The sequence below is a fragment of the Oryctolagus cuniculus genome, chromosome 13, assembly GCF_964237555.1.
Source record: "Oryctolagus cuniculus chromosome 13, mOryCun1.1, whole genome shotgun sequence".
Taxonomy (NCBI): domain Eukaryota; kingdom Metazoa; phylum Chordata; class Mammalia; order Lagomorpha; family Leporidae; genus Oryctolagus; species Oryctolagus cuniculus.
The window spans coordinates 100,081,288-100,104,125 of NC_091444.1; the positions used below are offsets into that span (position 1 = coordinate 100,081,288).

At 46.1% G+C, this 22,838-nt stretch overlaps 1 protein-coding gene across 5 annotated transcripts in view; it reads right to left on the bottom strand.

Moving 5' to 3' along the window:
- MPP7 (MAGUK p55 scaffold protein 7) overlaps positions 1 to 22,838 on the bottom strand; it is a 270,834-nt gene that overhangs the window by 160,685 nt on the left and 87,311 nt on the right. For all 5 annotated transcript variants that reach the window (XR_011381720.1, XR_011381719.1, XM_070056057.1 and 2 more), the window contains exon 3: positions 18,762 to 18,880. Coding sequence is in view for 3 of the 5 variants with exons in the window: in XM_070056057.1 (XP_069912158.1) it covers positions 18,762 to 18,880 (119 nt within the window). In the remaining 2 variants the exon portion in view is untranslated. The remainder of the gene's footprint in view (positions 1 to 18,761; positions 18,881 to 22,838) is intronic.

Consider the following 22,838-nt stretch of genomic DNA (forward strand, 5'->3'; position numbering starts at 1 on the left):
GCCAGAGGAAAACAAATCATGGAGATTGATTTGTTTGCAATGATTCCAAAATGTCCCGGGGTCGACGTACTTGGAGAACCAATGTGGGTGCCAGGACCACCCTGTGCAGTGCTGCCTGGCAATGGGATGTGAGCCGCCACCTGCCCTGCCTTAGAGCCTGGACCCAAAACTGTGCAAGCTGGAGACTGGGACCCAGAGGGAAAAACCCGGGGCACACACACACCTCACCCACCCGGTCCTTCTACCGGATATGGGCGATCCCTTAGGAGAGCCTTGGCAAGCCCGCGTGTGGTGGCAGAAGCATCTCCCTGGCCCAGCAACCCCACTGTTGGGTGGAATGTGCACAGACACAGCCTCCCTCCCTACTGGAATTCCTATTCTCCACAACCAGAGAGAAACAGAAACCACCTAGACAGGAAGTCGGGGTGTGGGAGACTCCCTGACTTCATGCAGGTCGCGAACGAACTGTTCCTAAGTCGGGAACTTCTAGAAAGCCCCATGCTTGTTTCTGGGGGAGCATGCAGACTCTCCGTGATTGAGTCACAGATGCACCCAAGCAGAAGATGGCTGCTTTGGCACTGAGCAGCCAATGGGTCTCCAATCCCTCGCTAACACGCCATGCCAATGCCTGCAGGAAGACACAGCAGCCTCATCAAGTGCTCCCTCATCTGGCTCCAATCCCCCTCAGCCCCACCCCAAGCCAGAGTCCAGAAGGGGACGGCACATGGCCGCCGTTTTGCGAGGATGATGAAAAGGGGCAACAGCTGACCCAGGGGCCCAGGAATTCCTGTCTTCAGAGGCCTTTCCACTTGTCTGCACCTGAGAAAAAACAAACATGCACACGCTAATGAAGGTAGCACTTCCTCCGGCTGCTCCGACATGGCTGGCTGCACGGTCACCTCTGATTGGCCAAGGGCCCTCACCAGCGGCGGACACCCAAGGGTGCCTGGCGTCACACAGGTGGGCACGTGTCACTCACGACGTCTGGCTGCCTTTTTCTTTTTCCTCCCACCCAAGGCAAACAGTATTTCAGACGCAAGTCATCCCTCCCTGCCCCAAACGGCACAGTCTGTGTCGGCCCAGTGTCGTGTGAAATCCTCTTTGAGCCTTAAATCTGACTCACGACTACACAAAAGTCTCCTTTGCCTCTTAGCAGGATGCCTTTCGCTGCTCCTAGATTTAAAAAAAGTGAGAGGAACTGAAGTGCCTTAAAGGAGGAATTTATGAAATCAGAGCTCAGTAGAAGTATTTCTTTTGTTAATAACTTGACTATATCAATTAACCTGGAAGTAACTACTTCAAGGGAAACCTCACGGCGCTAATTATTAACAAAATGTGAATTACTGAAAGACCGGGAGATCAGGCATTAACCCTCAAACTGGTTTTCCACTTTCTCAAATTTCCAGGTTGGAGATAATCACATTTTAAAAGTATATTTTTGTTCACAAGTGGCTCTATGAGCATAGGTTCAGAATTCATTTGGACTAAAGACTAAGATATTCACTTTTAGGTTTAACCAGAATTCACAGGCATTAAAACCTTCACACTTTTCTCCTACTAGTTCAGCTAATGCCCACAACTTCAGGGATGTCATGAAAATCAACATTTCAGGGCTGGGCGCTGTGGTGCAGTGGGTTAAGCTGCCCGTCTGGGATGCCCACATCCCATATTGAGTCCTGACTCCGCTCCTGGTCCAGCTTCCTGCTAACGTGCATGCTGGCAGGAAGCAGATGAAGACCCAAGGACTTGAGTCCCTGATGCCCACATGGGAGACCAGGATTGAGTTCTGGGCCCCTGGCTTTGGCCCACCTCTACCCTGGCTGCTTCAGGCATTTGGGGAGTGAATCAGCAAGTGGAAGATCTCTCTCTTCCTCCCTCCCTCCCTCCCTCCCTCCCTCTCTTTTCCTCTCTCTCACTCGCTCTTTCCGTCACCGTCATTCTTCCTTTCAAATAAATAAAAACAAATAAACATTTTTTTTAAAAAATCAGGACATGCTTTAGAAGAGGAACTGGGTATTTTGGATTACAAATACAATTTCTCCATGATATTAAGCAGTGGGGATTCCTGTCATGTTACAGATAAAACTGGGAATCTGTGTTACCCCAAAAGAGTGTTCATCTTTGTTAGGATAAAGGAGTAGACAGAGGCAGCTAAGAGATTATCACCGGGACGAGGTTATGTGTAGTCCTGCGGTTTAGAGCAGACTGGTCGATAAATTACAGAATTTAGAGGAAAGAAAGATTAACTGTGACATAGCCATGATTTCTTCTTCTTCTTTTTTTTTTTTTTTTTGACAGGCAGAGTGGACAGTGAAAGAGAGACAGAGAGAAAGGTCTTCCGTTGCCGTTGGTTCACCCTCCAATGGCCGCCGCGGCCGGCGCACCGCGCTGATCCGATGGCAGGAGCCAGGTACTTCTCCTGGTCTCCATGGGGTGCAGGGCCCAAGCACTTGGGCCATCCTCCACTGCAGAGAGCTGGTCTGGAAGAGGGGCAACCGGGACAGACTCCAGCGCCCCAACCGGGACTAGAACCCGGTGTGCTGGCGCCGCAAGGCGGAGGATTAGCCTAGTGAGCCGTGGCGCCGGCCCATGATTTCTTCTACTGAGGTGTGTGGAGCCCTGTTTTCTTTGAATGAAACGGATCAAGACAGGAAGCAAAGTGAATTCCTTTTAGCTTAATTTGCAAAGTTTTCAAGTTCAGAAAGAAACCCACCAAAAGGCCCCCATCAGAAAGGCAAACACATAACCCACACAATGTGAGGGAAGATTTGCAAACTATACACCTGATGAGGACCCTGTGTCCACAGTGAAGACAGAAACTCTTACAAAGTCAGTAATATGAAGGAAAACAACCAAACTGGAAGGCTGGCACCAGGAATCTCCCGGATCGGCTCCAACACGCAAAGACCTTTTGGAAGTCACCACTGCAGTCCTGATAACAAGAAGGCAGAGCATGCTGAAAAAGCGACAGCTTGTCCCAGATTGAACAGAGACCCGAAAACACAGGTAAAACCCTAGAGTGATGGGTGTGGGTGGGGGTGGGCTCAGCGGGTGCAGAAGCTGCCGCAGCCAGGGACCCTGAATGCAGACTTGGGGGGGCTGCTGGGGGCTGGCTTCGGAGGGCTCCTGCCCCATTTTCCTCCGAGAGCCCCACCAAGTTCTCACAGGTGAAGAGGGGGAAAATCCCCTACTGTTTCCACCGGGGGAAAGGAACAGGAGCCATTTCACCACAACGCCATACAGATGCCTAGAGCCTTCTGCAGACCAAGGCCCTGCCCTCAGAGGGAAACTGCTTTGGAGCCAGCGCTGTGGTGCAGTGGGGTTAAGCCACCACTTCTGCCACCGGCATCCCCTATCAGGGCGCTGGTTTGAGACCTAGCTGCTCTGCTTCCCCCCAGCTCCGTGCTAATGTATCTGGGAAAGCAGCAGAAGATGCCCTGAGGGCTTGGGTTCCATCCAACCAGGTGGAAAACCTGGATGGAGTTCGTGGCTCTTCAGCCTGGCCCAGCCCCAGCCACTGCAGCATTTGGGGCGGGGGTGGGGGCTTGCTGAATCAGCAGATAGAAGATCTCTCTGCCCCTCTGCCTTTCAAATTAATGAAGGGAGGGAGGGAGGAGGGAGGGAGGGAGGGAGGGCAAATACTGCTTTCCCAGAGCTTTGCTTGATGTGAGGAAAAGGTAATGAATGAGACAACTATAACTCATTTTATCACTCTTAAAAGATTTATTTATTTGAGAGGCAGAGTTACAGAGAGAGAGAGGGAGAGACAAAGAGATTGCCATCCACTGGTTCACTCCCCAAATGGATGCAACGGCCAGAGCTAGGACGATCCAAGGCCAGGAGCCAGGAGCTTCTTCCAGGTCTCCCACACGCTGGCAAGGGCCCAGGCAGGGAGCTGGATCAGAAGTGGAGCAGCTGGGACACGAACTGGCGCGCTTATGGGATGCCGGTTCTGCAGGCGGTGGCTTAACCTGCTATGCCACAGCGCTGGCCCCCATTCTATCATTTTGCCTCGCCTAACGGAGCGAAACAAAAAGCAAACAAACACATGCCTCAGAAAGTCACAGCCCGGAGAGGGACTCGGGCCGGTAAAACACTAACATTTAATTAAAAGATTATGGAACATTTCCTCTCCCCGACAACTCATCACCATCCACGGGGCTCCAATAAAGTGTCAGAGGATTAGAACTGGGAGAGCTACAAGATGCAGATCTGCAGACAGACTTCTCAGGCGCCCAAAGGCACCAGGTTAGGGGGCCGGGGAAGGCATGATGGAAGCCAAGCTCCCTGGCACTGACAGCTCCCGTGAACGCTAAACACAGCCCAGCTCCAAGCCGTATTAACATAAAAACTCACACTAACAGCCTAATTAGCTCAGTGCCTGGTACCTCATATATCACGGTTCGCTTTCAACAAGAATTTACAAGGCATGATAAAAAGCAAGGGAAACGCAGTCGGACGAGACAACCCGAGGATCCGAAGCAGACGCAGACAGGACCCGGGTTTTAGAACTATGAAGCAGGGAATTTAATACAAGCAGGATTAGTACGCCACTAATCTAATGGGGACTAATTAGTATACGACGGGCTCTAACGGGAACAGCACACAACAGGCAAGAGAGAATGAGTAATGTAAAACAGAGACGGAAACTCCGAGAGAGGAGCGACGTGGAACACGAGAAATAAAAAACACTGGGACAGAAATGAAGACTGTCTTTGATGTGTGCATCGGGAGACTGCACGTGCCCAGGGAGAGCTTGAAGATACGCTACCAGAAGCTTCCCAAACCAAAATGCAAAGAGAAACAAGGAAGAGAACTTGTCCCAAGGACAGTTACAAAAGGTGTGACGTATATATCACAGGAACGTCAGAAGCAGAGAGAAAAACAAGTTAAAAAAAAAAAAAAAGGAGAGAAAAGAGCAGAAGAAACATCTGAAGTAATGATGGTTGTTTCTAACTTTCTCTCCAAAGTCAGAAACTAATACCGGGGCACAAATCCAGGAAGCTCAACGAATACCAAGCAGAGTAACTGCCAAAGAAGCTATACCTTGGCCTACCACATTCAAACTGCAGAAAACCAAACACGAAGATAAAAATCTCCAAAGAGGCCACTGGAGGATTAGCAGGACCATGGACCTCCAGAAGACCCGGCTAAGAATCACCCTGGAAGGCCGGCGCCGCGGCTCAGTAGGCTAATCCTCCGCCTAGCGGCGCTGGCACACCAGGTTCTAGTCCTGGTCGGGGCGTCAGATTCTGTCCCGGTTGCCCCCCTTCCAGGCCAGCTCTCTGCTGTGGCCAGGGAGTGCAGTGGAGGATGGCCCAGGTGCTTGGGCCCTGCACCCCATGGAAGACCAGGAGAAGCACCTGGCTCCTGCCATCGGTTCAGCGCGGTGCGCCGTCCGTAGCGCGCCGGCCATGGCGGCCATTGGAGGGTGAACCAACGGCAAAGGAAGACCTTTCTCTCTGTCTCTCTCACTGTCCACTCTGCCTGTCAAAAAAAAAAAAAAAAAAAAAAAAGAGAGAGAGAAGTTCTTCAGAGAGACAGGATAAAAGCCATAGGTCAGACACTTACACAGAGAATTGAAGGTCAGAAAACGAATAAATGAAAATGAAACAAAATCTTTTTTCTTAATTGATTTATTATTCAAAGCAATAATAGCAAAAAAAAAAAAGTATTGGGTTACTAACGTGCAGATGATAGAAGGGCAGCAGTGTTACAGTGGATGGGAAGGGAAAAATTGAGACTGCTTTGACACGCGACACCTGTACTACCTGTGAAACAGGGGAGTGTGGCTTGAAAGGGGACCTGCATTAAATACAGAACAAAGACATATGTTTGACATATGACAAACATGAAAAATTTCATTTAAAAACTATGTTGGAGGTATGTGCTTGGCCCAGCAGTTAAAATGCCAGGGAAGGGCCAGCACCTCACATTGTGGGGCCTGGGTGTGAAACCCGACCCTGCTCCAGACACCAGGTTTCCACCAGTGCAGACCCAGAGAGGGCCTGGTGAGGACTCCTGTCACTCACGTGGGAGAGGAAGCTGGGGGCCAGGTTGGTTCTTTTTGAGAATGAGAGGACAGGAGCCCTTTCTTTTCTCTTCTCTTCTCTCTTCTCTCCTCTTCTCTCCTCTTCTCTCCTCTTCTCTCCTCTTCTCTCCTCTTCTCTCCTCTCCTCTCCTCTCTTCTTTCTTTCTTTCTTTCTTTTTTTTTTTTTTGTGACAGGCAAAGTGGACAGTGAGAGAGAGACAGAGAGAAAGGTCTTCCTTTTGCCATTGGTTCACGCTCCAATGGCCGCTGCAGCTGGCGTGCTGCGGCCGGCGCACCGCGCTGATCTGAAGCCAGGAGCCAGGTGCTTCTCCTGGTCTCCCATGCAGGTGCAGGGCCCAAGGACTTGGGCCATCCTCCACTGTACTCCCGGGCCACAGCAGAGAGCTGGACTGGAAGAGGAGCAACCGGGACAGAATCCGGTGCCCCGACCGGGACTAGAACCCGGGGTGCCGGTGCCGCAGGCGGAGGATTAGCCTAGTGAGTCACTGTGCCGGCCTCTCTTACATAAACATTTTCAAAATTAAAGTTAAAAAATTAAAAGTATGTGGAAATGCTAAGGCAGCAAAACAAATGAAATCATAGAAAAGGTTCAACTGAAAGTAGAGGACAGGGGCCAGTGCTGTGGCATAGCAAATAAAGCCACAGCCTGCAGTGCCAGGATCCCACATGGGCATGGGTTCGAGTCCCGGCTGCTCCACTTCCGATCCAGCTCTCTGCTATGGCCTGGGAAAGCAGTAGAGGATGACTCAAATGCTTGGGCCCCTGGCTCTTGGCTTTGGATCGACATAGCTCCAGCTGTTGCAGCAATCTGAGCAGTGAACCAGTGGATGGAAGACTCCCTCTCTCTCTGCCTCTAACTCTGCCTTTCAAATAAATAAATAAATAAACCTTTAAAAAGAAATTAAAAAAATAGAGGACAGAAAGAGAGCAATCAAAATAAATAAATGTAAAGAATGAAAATCAGTTGTTGGCCAGCACTGCGGCTTACTTGGCTATTCCTCCGCCTGTGGCGCCAGCACCCCGGGTTCTAGTCCCGGTCGGGGCGCCAGTTCTGTCCCAGTTGCTCCTCTTCCAGTCCAGCTCTCTGCTGTGGCCCGGGAGTGCAGTAGAGGATGACCCAAGTGCTTGGGCCCTGCACCCGCGTGGGAGACCAGGAGGAGGCACCCAGCTCCTGGCTTTGGATTGGCGCAGCACACCAGCCGTGGTGGCCATTTGGGGGGTGAACCAACGGAAGGAAGACCTTTCTCTCTGTCTTTCTCACTGTCTAACTCTGCCTGTCAAAATAAATAAATAAATAAAAGGATCTATTCCTTCCTTGTTAAAAAAAAAAAAAAGAAAATCAGTTGTCAACATGGGAAATATTAACCCAATTATATTATCACTCCAAATGTGAGTGGTCTAAATAAACCAATGAAAAGAGGCTGTCAGAGTAGATAAAAAGGAAGACTCAACTATATCTTGTCTATAAGAAATTTTCTTTAAATACAAAGGTACAGACAGCTAAAAAGAAAAAGGAAGGAGAAAGATAAACCACAATAATACTAACCAAAAGAAAGCAGAAGCGTGTATGTGTGTGTGTGTGTGTGTGTGTGTATTTCAGGAGACTCAAAATGAAGATTATCAAAAATACAGAACACAGAAAGGCATTACATAATGATTACAGTCAGTTCTCCAAGATTATTCTCCAAGAAGACACAGCCATCTTTACTGTGTATGCACCTAACAATAGAACATTAAAATACATGAAGCAAAACTAATAAAACTGCAAGGACCAATGAACAAATCCATCACCATACAGGCTGAGCACACCAAGTACAACAATCTGACATGGCACTCAACAAGTTTCAGATTTCAAAGCATTTTGGATTTCATATTAGAGATGTCCAACCAGGGAAGCCTCTGCAAACAATTCACAGAGATGCAGAATCTTAAACGCCTCTGGGTCCCAAGCACTTCGCATAAGGGGCACTCAACCTGTGCTCAGAAACTCTAACACTCCTCCATAGGCAAATAACAGATCCGGCAGGGAGAAAAATCGGTAAGGCTATGGCTGAACGTAACACCATCATCAATCAACCCCATCTGACTAACACTTACGAAACTTACTCTCATAATAGCAGTATATGCATTCTTTTCAAGTTCACATGGAATACTCACCAAACTAGGTAACACCTTGGGCTATAAATCACAACCTAAATCTTTAAAAAAAAATGGAAATCATACAGTACACACTCTCAGAAACACAGCAGGAGACATCTCCAAGCATTTAGAGAGTAAACAATGATTCTAAACAGCACATGGGTGAAATATTTATGTCTTTTATTTGAAAGTTAGAGTTACAGAGAGAGGGAGAGACCGTCCATCCGCTAGTTCACTACCCAAATGGCTGCAATGGCCAAGACTGAGCTAGGCCAAAGCCAGGAGCCAGGGGCTCCATCCGGGTCTCCCAGGTGAGCAGCAGTGGCCCAAGCACTTGGGCCATCTTCTACTGCTTTCCCAGGAGCACTAGCAGGGAGCTGGATCAGAAGTTAAGCAGCTGGGACTCAATTTAGTGCTCATATAGGATGCCAGTGTCACAGGCAGTGGCTCTATCCCCTGCTCCACAATGCTGGTTTCCAAAGAACTGAAGAATATTTTGACCTAAATGAAAATGTAACATCAAGATTTACGGAATGTTGCAAAGGCAGTGGTTAGAGGGAAATTTATATCACTGAATGCAGATATTAAAAACACGAAAATCTAAAACTGATCATCTAACCCTCCAGCTTTGGAAACCACAGAAAGAAGAGTAAACAGAAAAGATAATAAAATTAGAGCAGAACTCAATGACACTAAAACAAGAAAGAGAGGAAGAAAACAGGAACACAGCAAAATCATAAGCTGTTTCTTTTAAAAATCAATAAATTGATAAATCTACAACCAGGATAGTCAAGCAAAAGGAGAGAAGAAAGGAATTACTAACACCAATAATGACAGAGGAACCATCACAGACAATAAAAGCATAACAAAGCATTATTATGAATAATTCTCAAATTTGAAAATTGAGAAATTTAAAAATCTGAATAAGTCTATACTAGTATCTGTTAAAGAACCTGAACCAAAAATTAATAGATTTCTAAAACAATAAGCACCAGACCTAGACGGTTTCCCTGATGAATTCTAGAAAACATGTAAGGAATAAATTTTATCAATTCTCTACTATCTCTGTTAGGGAGAAAAAAAAGTTAATCAAACAAAGAGTACACTTCCTAGCTTATCCTGTGAGGCCCGTAAGGTCCTGGGTTTCGGCACTAATGTAAGGCCGCCACAAAACACACCAGACACTGGAGTAAAGGAAAGGGTTTATTGGGGAAAACCTGCAGACCGGAGGGAAGGGGCGAGGAAGGAAAAAGAGAAAGGAGAGTGTAAGAGAGAGAGAGACAGAGAGGAGAGGAGTTAGCAAGGAGAGAAGAGAGAGAGCAGAGAGCAGCCGAGAGAGGGAAAGGAGAGGAGAGGGGCTCGAGAGAGAAGCCAAGAGAGAGCAGAGAGACTGTAAGAGAGAGAGCCACGTGTTCAGGAACAGGTCCTTTTAAAACTTCGCCAGAGGGTGGGCAGGGAAGCAGGAGCAGCAAATCCCATTAGGATGGGGGTGGAGCTTGACAGGGGTGGTTGAGCCATGTGGCCACCTGGCTTCCAGCAATGGTGGTGGGGTCTAGAACCTAGGATGGTTGTCAGGGTGTAGATCGCACCATAGATAAAACTGAGCCATTTTCCTAACAAGGCCAGTATTACTCTACTGTCAAAATCAGACAAAGACATTATAAGGAAGCAAAGCCACAGACTCTTGTATAAGCAGATGCAAAGATCCCCAATAAAACATTAGCAAATAAAATCCAGCAATGTATAGGATTAATTAAGTGTGATGTATTACAAGTTTGCAAAGGCTGGCTCAACCTCAAGAATTAATGTAATCCATAACAGCAACATTGAAAAAGTAAAATCATATGATCATATCAGTACTTACCAAAAACATTCAATACCCATTCATGATTTTAAAAACAAAACCTCAGCAAACTAATGACAGAAAGAACTCCCTCAACTTGGTAAAGAATATGTACAGGTTATCTACAGCTAACATAGCACTACTGATTAGAAACTAGATCATTTTCCTCTGTGATTGGTAACAAGGCAAGAATAGCCTCCCCCACTGCTATTCAACATCGTAGAGTCCTGGCTGATGTGATAAGACAATGAAAATAAACAAAAGACATACGGACCAAGAAAGAATACAGCTATTTTTGTTTACACATGATGTGATCGACTCTATAGAAAAATCCCAAACAAGAAGAAAACTCTGGACACTAAAAAACTATTATAGCAAGAATGCAGGATACAAGGTTAATATACAAAAGTCAACTGCTTTCCTGTATACCAGCACTGAACAACTGAAATCAGAAATTAAAAATATAATATCATTTCCAAGCTACAGTGTTCAAAATAAAGAAATATCTAAGTATAAATCTAACAAAATATGTGCAAAATATAAATAAGAAAATACAAAACTGTGGTTTTAAAAAAACCAAAGATCTCAATTGAGAGATATACCATGTTCATGGACAGGAATGCACAATATCGTTAAGAAGCCAACTATTCCTAATTGATCTTAAAAATACGCAAACCTAATAAAAATCCCAGGAAGTTATTTTGTGAAAATGGCAAATGGATTCTAAAGTTTCTATGAAAAAGTGAAAGGGTGCTGGCGCTGAGGCATGATGGGTGAAGCCACCACCTACAGTGCTGGCATCCCATGTGGGCTCTGGTTTGAGTCCCAGCTGCTCCACTTCCGATCCAACTCTCTGCTATGGCCTGGGAAAGCAGTAAAAGGTGGCCCAAGTCCTTGGGCCCCTGCACCCACATGGGAGACCCAGAGGAAGCTTCTAGTTCCTAGATTCCGTTTGGCACAGCTCCAGCTGTTGCGGCCATTTGGGGAGTGAATCAGTGGATGGAAGACCTCTCTCTCTCTCTCTCTCTCTCTCTCTCTGCTTCTGCCTCTCTGTAAGTCTTTCAAGTAAACAAATAAAATGTTAAAAAAAAAAAAAGACAAAAGACTCACATGAGTCAGCACAATACAGAAGAAAAAAGTCAGAGGACTGACACCACCCTAACTGAAGATTTAATTTAAAGCCTCAGTAATCAATACAGCATAGAAAAGGTGAAAGAAGAGAGAAATCAGTAATGGCATGTAAAAGAGCACCCAGAAACTGACCCAAGCAAATAAAATCAGCTGACTTTTGAAGAGGAAAGGCAATTTAATGGAAAAATAATGGCCTTCTCAACAACTGATTTTAGAACAACAGGCTATTCATATGCAAACATTTCAACGAAGGCACAATACTCACATCTTTTAAAAAAACAATTTAAAGTGTTTCATCACTCAATAGGAGCTCACATTCCTTAGTGGTGTGAGTGAAAATGCTAAGGGTCACTTCAGAAGACAATTTGGAAGTTTCTTAGAAAGTCATTCTTACCACATGACCCAAATAGGACCTAACAATCCTGCTCCTTGGTACCTACCCCAAAGAGTTGAAAACCTACAGCCACACAAAAGCCTGCACACAAATGTTTACAGGAGCCTCATCTGTAAGTGCTCAAAACTGGAAGCAATGAACATGACCTTCCACAGGTGAATGATGAAACACACTGTGACACATACCTAGAATGGAAGACTACTCAGCTAGGCAAGGAGGGATTGAAGCCCTACAAAGACTAGTTGGCACCTTAAATACATATTTCTAAGTGACAAAAGCCCATTTGAAAAAGGTTACCTGCTATCTGCACTTGACTGCAACTATGTGACTTCTGCAAAAGACAAGACAGTTCAAACACTATAAAGATCAGTGTTGCCAAGGTGGAGAGAGGGGATGGGAAAGTAGAGGGAGTTTGTAGGGAAATGAAACTATTCTGTATGACACCACAATGGTAGACACACAACTACGCATTTGTCAAAACCCACAGAACTGCCCAGAGTGAACTCCAAGTTCACGCAATAATGAGATCAATATTGGTTCATTAATTATGCACATAACACACTAATGCAGGAGGTTAATAATAAGGGGAACTGGGGCAGAAGGAATATTCTGGAAGCTGTATATGCCACCTGCTTCACTTTTCTGTAAATTTAAAACCATTCTAAAAAGTGAAAGTCTGTTCACTAAAAAGAATCTAATGGGGAAAAACTGACAAGGAATCCAACACACATTTCTCCAAAGATGCACAAGAAGCCGATAACCATGAAAAGATGACTTGCATCATCCAGTCATCTGGAAAATATAAGTCAAAATCACAATGTCACTACGTACCCACTAAGGTAGGTGGAATAAAAAACTCAGATAAAAATATCTGGTGCGGGGCTGGCACTGTGGTGTAGCAGGTAAAACCACTGCCCGTAATGCTGGCATCCCATATGGGCACCAGTTTGAATTCCGGCTGCTCCACTTCTGATCCAGCTCTCTGCTAATGGCCTGGGAAAGCAGGGAAGATGACCCAAGTGCTTGGGCTCCTGCACCCATGTGGGAGTCCCAGAAGCAGCTCTTGGCTTCAGACTGGCACAGCTCTGCCCAATGCAGCCATTTGGGAAGTGAACCAGTGGATAGAAGACCTTCCGGGACCCCACACCTTTCAAATAAATAAATAAATCTTAAATATGTGTGTGTGTGTGTGTGTGTGTGTATAAACACACACATATGCGGTACAGACAGGCACTGTGGTGCAATGGTTAAGCCATTGCTGGGGGGAATACCACATATCAGAGTGCCTGGGATGGAGTCCCACCTCCACTTAGCTTCCTACTAATGTGCTTGGGAAGCAGCAGATAATGGCCCAAGTACTTGGGTCTCTGCCATCCACGTATGAGACCCAGATGGAGTTCCTGAGCTCTTCCTGGTCCAGTTCTGGCCATTGTGGTCATTTGGGGAATGAACCAGTGGATGGAAGATTCGTGTGTGTGTGTGTGTGTGTGTGTGACACTCTGCCTTTCAAATAAAAATAAATGAACTTTAAAAATATGTCGGTGAGGATGCAGAGAAATCAGAACCGTCATACCCCGCAGATGGAAAAACAAATCAGAGTAGCATCTCTGGGAAAGAGTTGGGCAGGTTCTTAAACATGAAGCATGGATTTATCAGTTGACTCGGCTGTTCCACTCCCTGATACATACACTAGAGAACCGAAAACTAGGAACAAAAATGTGCACACAGAGGTTCTGTGCAACAGTAATTCGTAACAGCCTCAGGGGACACAGCCTGCGTGTGCTTCAATGACTAAAAGCGTAAACAGAACTCGGTACAACACACGGTACTATGTGGCCGCAAAAAAGAACGGTGCACTGGTGCGGGCTAGCATATGGGTGGACTTTGAAAACAGCAGGCTAAATGATGGCAGCCAGTCAGTGAAGCACACATGTGACCCGTCTCTGTCAATGCAGAGAGAAGATCCAAGGCTGCTCGGGGCTGGGATTAAAGAGGACACAGGGCTTGGCAGGGGTCAGCAAGGAGGTAATAAAAACATTCAAATCGTGGTAATGGCCACACAACTCTCATATACTAAAGCCCACTGAATTGGATGCTTTAAATGGGTTGACTCAATTATAACTTGACAAATCTGTTTCCACCTAAATGTTGATGACTATCCCTAACGGAGTGGCTGGGTTTCCCAAATGAAAACATCAATATCATACTCATTATGTATCGGAAATTCAAATTTAACTGGATGTTTTCCTGTATTTTACCTGGCAGCCTTACTCCCAGGTCCAGTATCTCTAACCTAGGACATAATTAGGCTCCGTTCAAGATTGGTATTATCTGGTGGGATATTGGCTCATGCTCCAAACAACCAATCAACATAAGGAAAACTAAAATCACCTTTCGTCTCCTCTGAAGAGAGTTTGCATAGGTAAGATCTAGTACCTGGATCTTGCAGCTTCTGGAGATCTCCTGGATCCCTTTTCCTGACCCCCAGTAGCCAGGCTTATACACTGGCTGGGTGTCACAGCAGGAGGAGTTTCAACACGCTCATAACCAGCACACAGGCTGGTGAGCCCAGGCTGAAGACCAGGCCCCCTCTCCCAAGTCCAAATCCACTCCCCACTCCCAACATTTTGCCACCATCATCTCTGACCTGGACATCTCATGCCCCCTACTGGAGACAGCTGGCCGATGGACTTCCACAAGAAAAATCTGCTACCTTCACTCTGCTGCTTTATGCCTTTCAATGCAATGGTGCCCACTGTTTTAGGATTAAGTCTACGCACCCTATGTGGTTCACAAGCCATTCAAAAACTGGCCTCTGCTCACCCTTCCTGCCACACTGTGCTGCCCATGGCCTTCCTCACTTCACACACCAGCCACAGAAGCTGCCAGCCTCCACGGGAGGGACTGGGCTCACCCTGGCCTGCCCTATCTCCCCCATCCCCAACCGCTCCCATGAATGTCCATGAATGAGCAACTCCCATTCAACATGGCAAGTTCAAGCCAAAGACACCAAAGCTGCCATGGGCCGCTCGCTGGGACCAGTTGTTGAGCCGGTTGGGCACCTTGTACCTCTTAGAAAAAGAAAGCCCTAAGCATGATCTATTATGGAGTAGCTCACCTCTTGTGGGTAACCCCTCTGGGAAACTGGAGTGGAGACTACACAAGGCCAGGGACTGCACCTGCCACGGTGGACATCTGAGTCCTAGGGATCCGTACAGTACAGAGTAAGGACTCAGCAAATAGCACACAAATCAATCAAGCAATGATGAAAGTTAAAGCCATGATCCAATGTTATAAGAGTCTAGCTGAGGCCGGCACCGCGGCTCACTAGGCTAATCCTCCGCCTTGCGGCACCGGCACACTGGGTTCTAGTCCTGGTTGGGGCGCCGGATTCTGTCCCGGTTGCCCCTCTTCCAGGCCAGCCCTCTGCTGTGGCCCGGGAGTGCAGTGGAGGATGGCCCAAGTGCTTGGGCCCTGCACCCCATGGGAGACCAGGAGAAGCACGTGGCTCCTGCCATTGGATCAGCACGGTGCGCCGGCCGCAGCGCGCTGGCCGCGGCAGCCATTGGAGGGTGAACCAACAGCAAAAGGAAGACCTTTCTCTCTGTCTCTCTCTCACTGTCCACTCTGCCTGTTAAAAAAAAAAAAAAAAAGAATCTAGCTGAGTATTCACCCTTAGCCCTTTAAGACTTGCATCACAGAAACACACATACTAATTCAACCATACTAGAAAAAATTTTTCTCCAAAATAGCAACTTGTGTTTGTGGAAATGCTTCAAAATCTCCAAAAAGATAAAATTCAGATTGATGCGTTTTCTTCCTTCTACCCTCAAACAGATATAAGACTACGTAAAAAAAACAGAGGAAGAGACGCAACTGTTTAACACGTCCTAACAATTTCACAGTCTTATCCTAGAACTCCAACACAGTTGTGAGTTAGGAACAAAAACTTCTTGAGCAAACAGAACTAGCACTGTTATTTAAAAGAAATACAATATTTAAGCATGTCTTTATGCCACATCTTGCTGTAAAATAAATTTAAACAAGATCACAAAAACACGAGCGGAATTAATTAAAAGGGTCATGGAAAAACAGAATTAAAAGGTAAGTTTAATTTGCCATAAAAATTTTTTGAAATCCATGTATAATCAGACTCATAACATAACCGAGAAAAAGAAAATTTAAACTAGGAAATCTCATCAGGGAAAAACACAAGTAGAGAGGAAGTCAAGAAATGTGGTTAAAACACAATTTTAGGGGCCGGTACTGTGGTGGAGTGCATCCTGGTACTGCAGATCCAGCATCCCATATGAGTGCCAGCTAGAGTCCCGGCTGCTCCACTTCTGATCCAGCTCTCTGCTATGGCCTGGGAAGCAGTGGAAGACGGCCCAAGTCCTTGGGCCCCTGCACCCACGTGGGAGACCTGGAAGAGGCTCCTGGCTCCTGGCTTTGTATCGGCACAGCTCTAGCCATTGGAGCCATTTGGGAAGTGAACCACTGGATAGAAGACCTCTCTCTCTCTCTCTCTCTTTCAAATAAATAAATAAACCTTAAAAAAAAAGGACACAATTATATGCATCGTGGGCCTGCAGATTTGCAGAAGCTGGGTCAGAAACACAGGTCTCACTCATCATGGGCAGGCTATCCTAGTCACCAGGTCATGAAGATTTTAATATCCTCGTCTTGCCACCCCTGTAAATGTGTGTATTTCCATCGATTGTCTGTTCTTCTCTTTTCTCAGTGCTGCCTTCCTCCTGATACCTCTAAAATCTCATGCTCAAAGTCTTTATTACTCTTCAACTGCTCATCTGAACCTTTTTCTTTTAAAAAATATCCCCAGCTGACATCCTATAGGGTAACTATTTCTTTCCATAGACACTGTCTTATCCTGCGGGGTTCCTGCCGGAGAGTGGCTCCTGGGCGGAGGCACTGGGCCGCACCTGTCCCTGTCACGCCGACTGTCAGTCGTACCCAATCGCCTCTTCTTATGTGTATGTCGCGTTACAACAAAAGTATTTCAGACTGTGTGGTGATTTACAATTTGTTGTATATAAACACAAAACACAAGGGCTACGGAAGGTGCATGTGAGAATAAAAGGGGCACACTGCGTCCACCCAGTTCTACATCACAGCTGCAAGTGCAGGCAAAAGAGCCTAAAAGCCAAGTCTTTTCCAAAGATTCACGCAGAAAGGTGGAAGGTCTACCCTGCCAGCCTTAAGCAGAGGCGCCTGGAACACAGCTGGGTGGTTTAGAGCTGCAACCCCAGGAGTGTGCTTCCTGGATGCATTCAGACTTTATGCAGTTGAAACAAATAGGACTGGAAGTCTGCGTCCGATGGCAGGCCAGAGTGCACTAGAGGAATGTCATAAAAACAACTGCAAAAGGACACTTTCTTGTAACTAGAGGAAAACATTCAGACTGCGTTAGTACTGTGTTAGTACTGACAACATCGAGTGGTCTGCTTCATCGTGTTTAAGAAACTGGACACCACCACCCTCCTGTATGCCCCCCACCCACCTATCACTGACATGTACTTTGGAAAACAGCCTACGCTTAAACCCGACAGCCGGTGTAACTAAGAACTGTTTTCACGCACCAGTTTCACTCTTTAAACAAAAAATAACAACCATTTCTGTAGTTTTTGTACATCTTTAAGCCGTGTCACTTTCTCCTCAACACTTAATACTGCTTAAATTTTGCTTAAGCTACACGACCATGGAAGAACTGAGGTCTTTATTTGAAACTTGGACGCAACCTTGGTAATGGGCATTATGACTTCCACTTTCCAGGTCAGAAAACTGAGATAGCAACTATGCTGTGGCTAAATACTAATGAGGAAGCATCCGTCATTTGGGGGCATGTTTACTTGATGATTACAGGATGATAACAGCAATTCAAATATGTTTTATTCCTCCTATCAAAAGATCAAATCAATAGAAATAGGTCCCTAGCTGGTGTACTTCCAATCTTCACAGGATTATTTTTTGGGACGGCCTCACCAAGTCGTAAGCATCATCAGTTACAATCCTGAGACCATGCCCAACCAATACCCAGAGAGCAGCTCACAACCTAAAATTCACTCATGACACACGGCACCCTGGCAATTCTGTTGTTAAGGAAAAACAAATAAATGAACATTCTTGTCTTTCCATGTATTGCGCTAGGAAAATGTCACATGTGGACACTTTCACTCCTAGAGAATTGTCACACAAATTTCAGAAAATGTAGCAAGGAAAAAAAAAAAAAACAAAAACAAAAGAAAAAAAAAAAAAAACAGAACTATTCCATTCTGAGAAGCAATCAGCAACTCCAAACTCGCTCACTTTGAAACGCTGCACCTCCAGGAAAGGCCTCGTGTGGTGACAGGCAACCACAACAAATTCGGCTAATTAATTATGGGCCGGAGGAACACAGGGGCAGAGGTTTTCACCTCCTACGGACACAGGAAAGACTCTCGATTCCTTTCAGCCCGAGCGAAACGAGAGAAATGCAATTCATATTTCCAGAAGCAAGAGTGGCCTATTTTCCAGTGAGCTTCTCGCTCTCGGTTTCCTATTTTAAGAGGCCTGATGACTCCCAGCGTTGCGCCCGGATCTGGTTCCTGGTGGCTGATCATTTTCAAGCCGTGATGCTTTCCTACCACTGTCTCCAAAAACGGTTTTTATTCATACTTCGCCTCGGTGTTATTTATCTACAAAATACCATTTTCGGTGGAGTTGTGCCAGGGGAAGGGAACAGCTTACTAGAATTTCAGTTGACTTTGTTAAAGGAAATTATTTTAAATGAATGTGGCTACTGAACTGCTGCCATTCTTGACCTCAGAAAATATATTCCTGCTCGTTTGGACGGTGAACATTTATTTATTTAAGTTAAATTCCAGCTCGTGAATGCTGACCTTCGAGGAGTGTAAGCCTTCCTGCTACTATTTCATAGGCTTTTCCTAAACAAAAGCAACCACATGTTTGCTGTATTAGTAGGCACAGCCGGATCACCCCCATTAAGTGAAATCATCTAGGTATTTTTGGTAGAATCTTTAACAATTTCCACGCCTGTCAGTGAAATGGAAAGAGGCTGTCTTGTTTTTGCAGGGAGCAACAATTCGATCTCTGGTTTACTACATGGCGTGCAAAACATTTTTCCATATGCCTTTTTTTTTTTTTTTTTTTTTTTGCAAAGAGAACTTGACATGGGCAGGGTTTACCTTGACCAGTGAATGCAGGCTTTTTTCACCAAACATGTCCCAGAGGAAGGTCAGGTCTTCCTGGCTGTCCACATGTGGCTGCAGCTGTGCTGCTAGAGCAGCCAACAGCTCACACAGACCTATAAAATGAAAATAAAACAGAGCGTCAGCTCAGGGTGATCTCATTAATTTCGCTGAAGGTGTGTGGCAGTGCCGGCTGGAACCCGCCCTCCCTCCTGGACTTGTGCTCTGAGCCGTAAGAGCAAAACGCTTCTCCCCAAGAAGCGAGGGGGGCTTTCTTGATTTTTCAGATTCCAGAGACGTGTGCGTTCAGGGACCAGTCTTTTACCTTCCACTGTTGTCGGCATGCTAGGTCGTCCGAGTTTACATAACCAAGACAGAAAGCGTGCACAGGTTTTCGAGAAGGAAGAAAAGCGCGCACATTCCTTTCCCTGATTGTTATTACATTTCTCTCCGCCTTAGCCAGAGAGTGCAGTGAGTCACGAATAGGAAAAACTTCCTTAGAAGAGCAGAAAAGCGATCGAGTGGCCCATGAAAAACGGCTTTGTAGTTCCCAGGACAAATTGTGTTCCTATAACACATGGCTCGGAGAACATCTGCACGGTGGAACAGCCAAAGTTCTACCCAGTCAGATGAAATCAACCCACATGGTGCTGGCGCTCTGAGTGGGGCGGGGCAGGGCAATTTCAAAGTCTGGCAAGTTGATCTCACACCCCTGAAAGAGTTAAGGTAACAGATGCAAGTGACAGGAGGCGCCCCTCCCCGCTCCTCGAAGCGCCCTGGGGTACACAGTAGTGCAGTGTTCCTCGGTAGCGCGCTACCTAAACCATCCATCTCCATCAGAGGCCGGCAGACTTCTGTCCAAGGCGTGTTGCAACAGGGCTCGCCCGAGACTCTTTAGGGAGGGGACCTGGCAGGAGTCAGCATCAACTCGTAGCACATGTTTCATTTTCCACTGGGATTACAGGAGGTAAAAAGGACAAAATTCCTTTTATTTCTGTCTGCCGTCTACAAAAACAGCAGGACCTCCAGGGATCTCAGCACACGGCACTGCTGTTATTTTTATCTGAATAAGTGGTGCTGTGCATCCGAGAGACAGCTTTACAAGATATTTAACGAGCAAGGAATGGTAACTTACGGGCTGCTGATTGGTCTATGATCTTCCTGAAGCATTATAATATTCTGCTAATCAGTGGGCATTCACCATCAGACACACTGAGGTACCACTTTGAAAATCAGATAGGTTACTTGGGAAATTTGAATAAATTCAAACATTCCTTAGGGACTGTATTTAGTGCCCCCCAACTCAAAAAAAAAAAAAAAAACCACTCTACAAAAAACAAACTTCTCCCAATCTTCGGTGGCTTTCACTTATCCCCTTCCAAACCTGGCATTCTGCCTATACGCACTCTCATTTATAACTTAATAAAACTATTTTTAAGCTATCTCGACCTAACTCAATCTGTAATCATACAGCTCTCATTATATTTTTATATAAATAGAAAAGTAATCAACAATCACCAAGATCAGTTGGCTAAGGTCAAAGGTTCAAAACGTGAAATTATGTAAAAAAGAAAGAAAGAGAAAGAAAAAAGGAGGTGGAGGGGGGTGGAATTTCAGTATTTTGTTGCTGACTCCAGGAGCTGTAAAAATAATGACCTATTCCTTGGCAATATGTGACTTTAATTAAAGATACTAATTCAACTGTGAAACAATTTACATGAAATCCTTGTTGGAAGGATTTAATTTTTGATTAAATTCAAACATTCCTTAGGGACTATATTTAGTGCACCCCCCCACTCAAAAAAAAAAAAATTTTACAAAGAGGAATGTTGGAAGGATTAAAAGTATAGTACCAAAGGGTAATTTCTCTTTTATTTATTTATTTATTTATTTATTTATTTTGACAGGCAGAGTGGACAGTGACAGAGAGAGAGACAGAGAGAAAGGTCTTCCTTTTTCTGTTGGTTCACCCTCCAATGGCCGCCGTGGCTGGCGCGCTGCGGCTGGCGCACCGCGCTGATCCGAAGCCAGGAGCCGGGTGCTTCTCCTGGTCTCCCATGGGGTGCAGGGCCCAAGCACTTGGGCCATCTTCCACTGCACTCCCTGGCCACAGCAGAGAGCTGGCCTGGAAGAGGGGCAACCGGGAAGGGTAATTTCTCAATATGTACAACCTGGTGAGTTTCAGACGCTGTTATTAATTATTACTATTATTCAAACCTCAGCTCCACGCATACAGAGAGCACTGCAAATAACTTACCTACGCTTGTTTCCCTCGTGTGTTTGAAAAGCAATGGTAACCTGCACAGGCGGTAAAACTGCACAGAACTTTAACTACACAGGGCCGGAGTTATGCTGTAGCAGGTAAAGACACGGCCTGTGATGCTGTCATCCCATATGGGTGCTAGTTGGAGACTTGGCTGCTCCACTTCTGATCCATCTCCCTACTAATGAGCCTGGGAAAAGCAGCAGAAGATGGCCCAAGGGCTTGAGCCCCTACCACCCGCATGAAAGGCCTGGAAGAAGCTCCTGGCTCCTGGCTTCGGTCTGGCTCAGCCCTGGCTGTTGTGCCATGTGGGAAGTGAACCAGCAGATGGAAGACCTCTCTCTCTCTCTCTCTCTCCCTCCCTCCCTCCCTCTCTTAACTCTTTCAAATAAATAAATCTTTTAAAAAAAATGTAAATATACAAACACACATGCACCCACACAAATGAGCACACAGAACACTGATGAAATCTGAATGAGGGCCATGCGTTGGTCCACAATAGGTTGCTACAACAGAATATCCCAGAACAGGTAAGTTACAGGCAATAGAAGCCCATTCGGCTCACAGCTCTGGAAGTCGGGAAGTCACACCGAGGGGCTGGCATCTTTTCAGGGCCACTGTCCTGTGTTATTCCATGGCAGAGGCAGAAGGGCTAGAAAGCCAGCAAGGGCCAGCAAGCACAAAGTGGCAGAACTGACTTTGACAGCAAGGCTGCTCTCACAGTGCGCAGCCCACTCCTATGCTAACAGCATGGATCCATTTATGGGGGGGGAGGGGGCGCTCCCATGAGCTAATCACCCCCTGCTGGATCCCACCCCCCAGCATGGCTGCAACGTGGTTGGGAGTTCCAACACACGCCACATCCAAACCACAGAGGCCTGGCCCAATGACAGCTTCCTACTTATGGTGCTTTCTACTGGAGCCCACTAAGACGTCAGTGCTGGAGGAGATGGGTACGGGCTACGTGGGCTCTCTCTGGGTTGTTTCTTACAACAGCGTGCGAATCAGAACTATCTACTGACCCAGAAGAAAGAACTGCGATAAATACAGCTGTTGTGAGAACCCAATGGAATACACACATGGCAGCGTTTAGCACCATGGCTGGCACCAGTGGAAAGTTGTGCTGTCCTTTTCCTTAATACTGCTTCCACTATAACAAACACGCCAAATCAACAGAAAGGTTCAAAGTCAACACAACAGCTTAACTATACATTCCAACTGGGTACGCTGGCACACTAAGAAATAAGCCACCCTAGTGTTTTACATATGGAAAGTGTTAACTCTACCCAAGTACTGCTTAAGGTTTGTGGGGATAAGCCATATTACAAGGGTACCCACGGCCACAAGGGGTCTTCAAGAAAAAAACGATGCACAGCTTCCAATAGTTTTGTGACAAAATGAACTTACCTTTCAAATGCAACTTTTCCAGACAAATTTCCTGCATGGGTTTTAATTGATTTTTATTGATTTTTTTTTTCTAGCACCTGAAGCTCATGAACCTAAGTTACCAGCTTTTTTGCTACCTTGATGCAGTTCTAATTTCTTTGCCACAATGTGGCACCCTGGGGACAAGAGCAGTTCCTCCCATTAGCTACCGCGTTGGTAACCATGACTGAAGCCGGAAGACACAGGACAGTGCCAACCTGCGGTTCGACACAGATACAGGAGCTCCCAGGCCAGAGGTGTGTGCAGTCTCCATGAAGGTAACCAGACAGCCACTTCAAAGAGATCTGGGAGGCCCTTAAAAAAACTCCCTAGCCCATTCATAAAATGTGTCTGGGTTGTGACACGTGTTTGCAAACGCTCCTGGG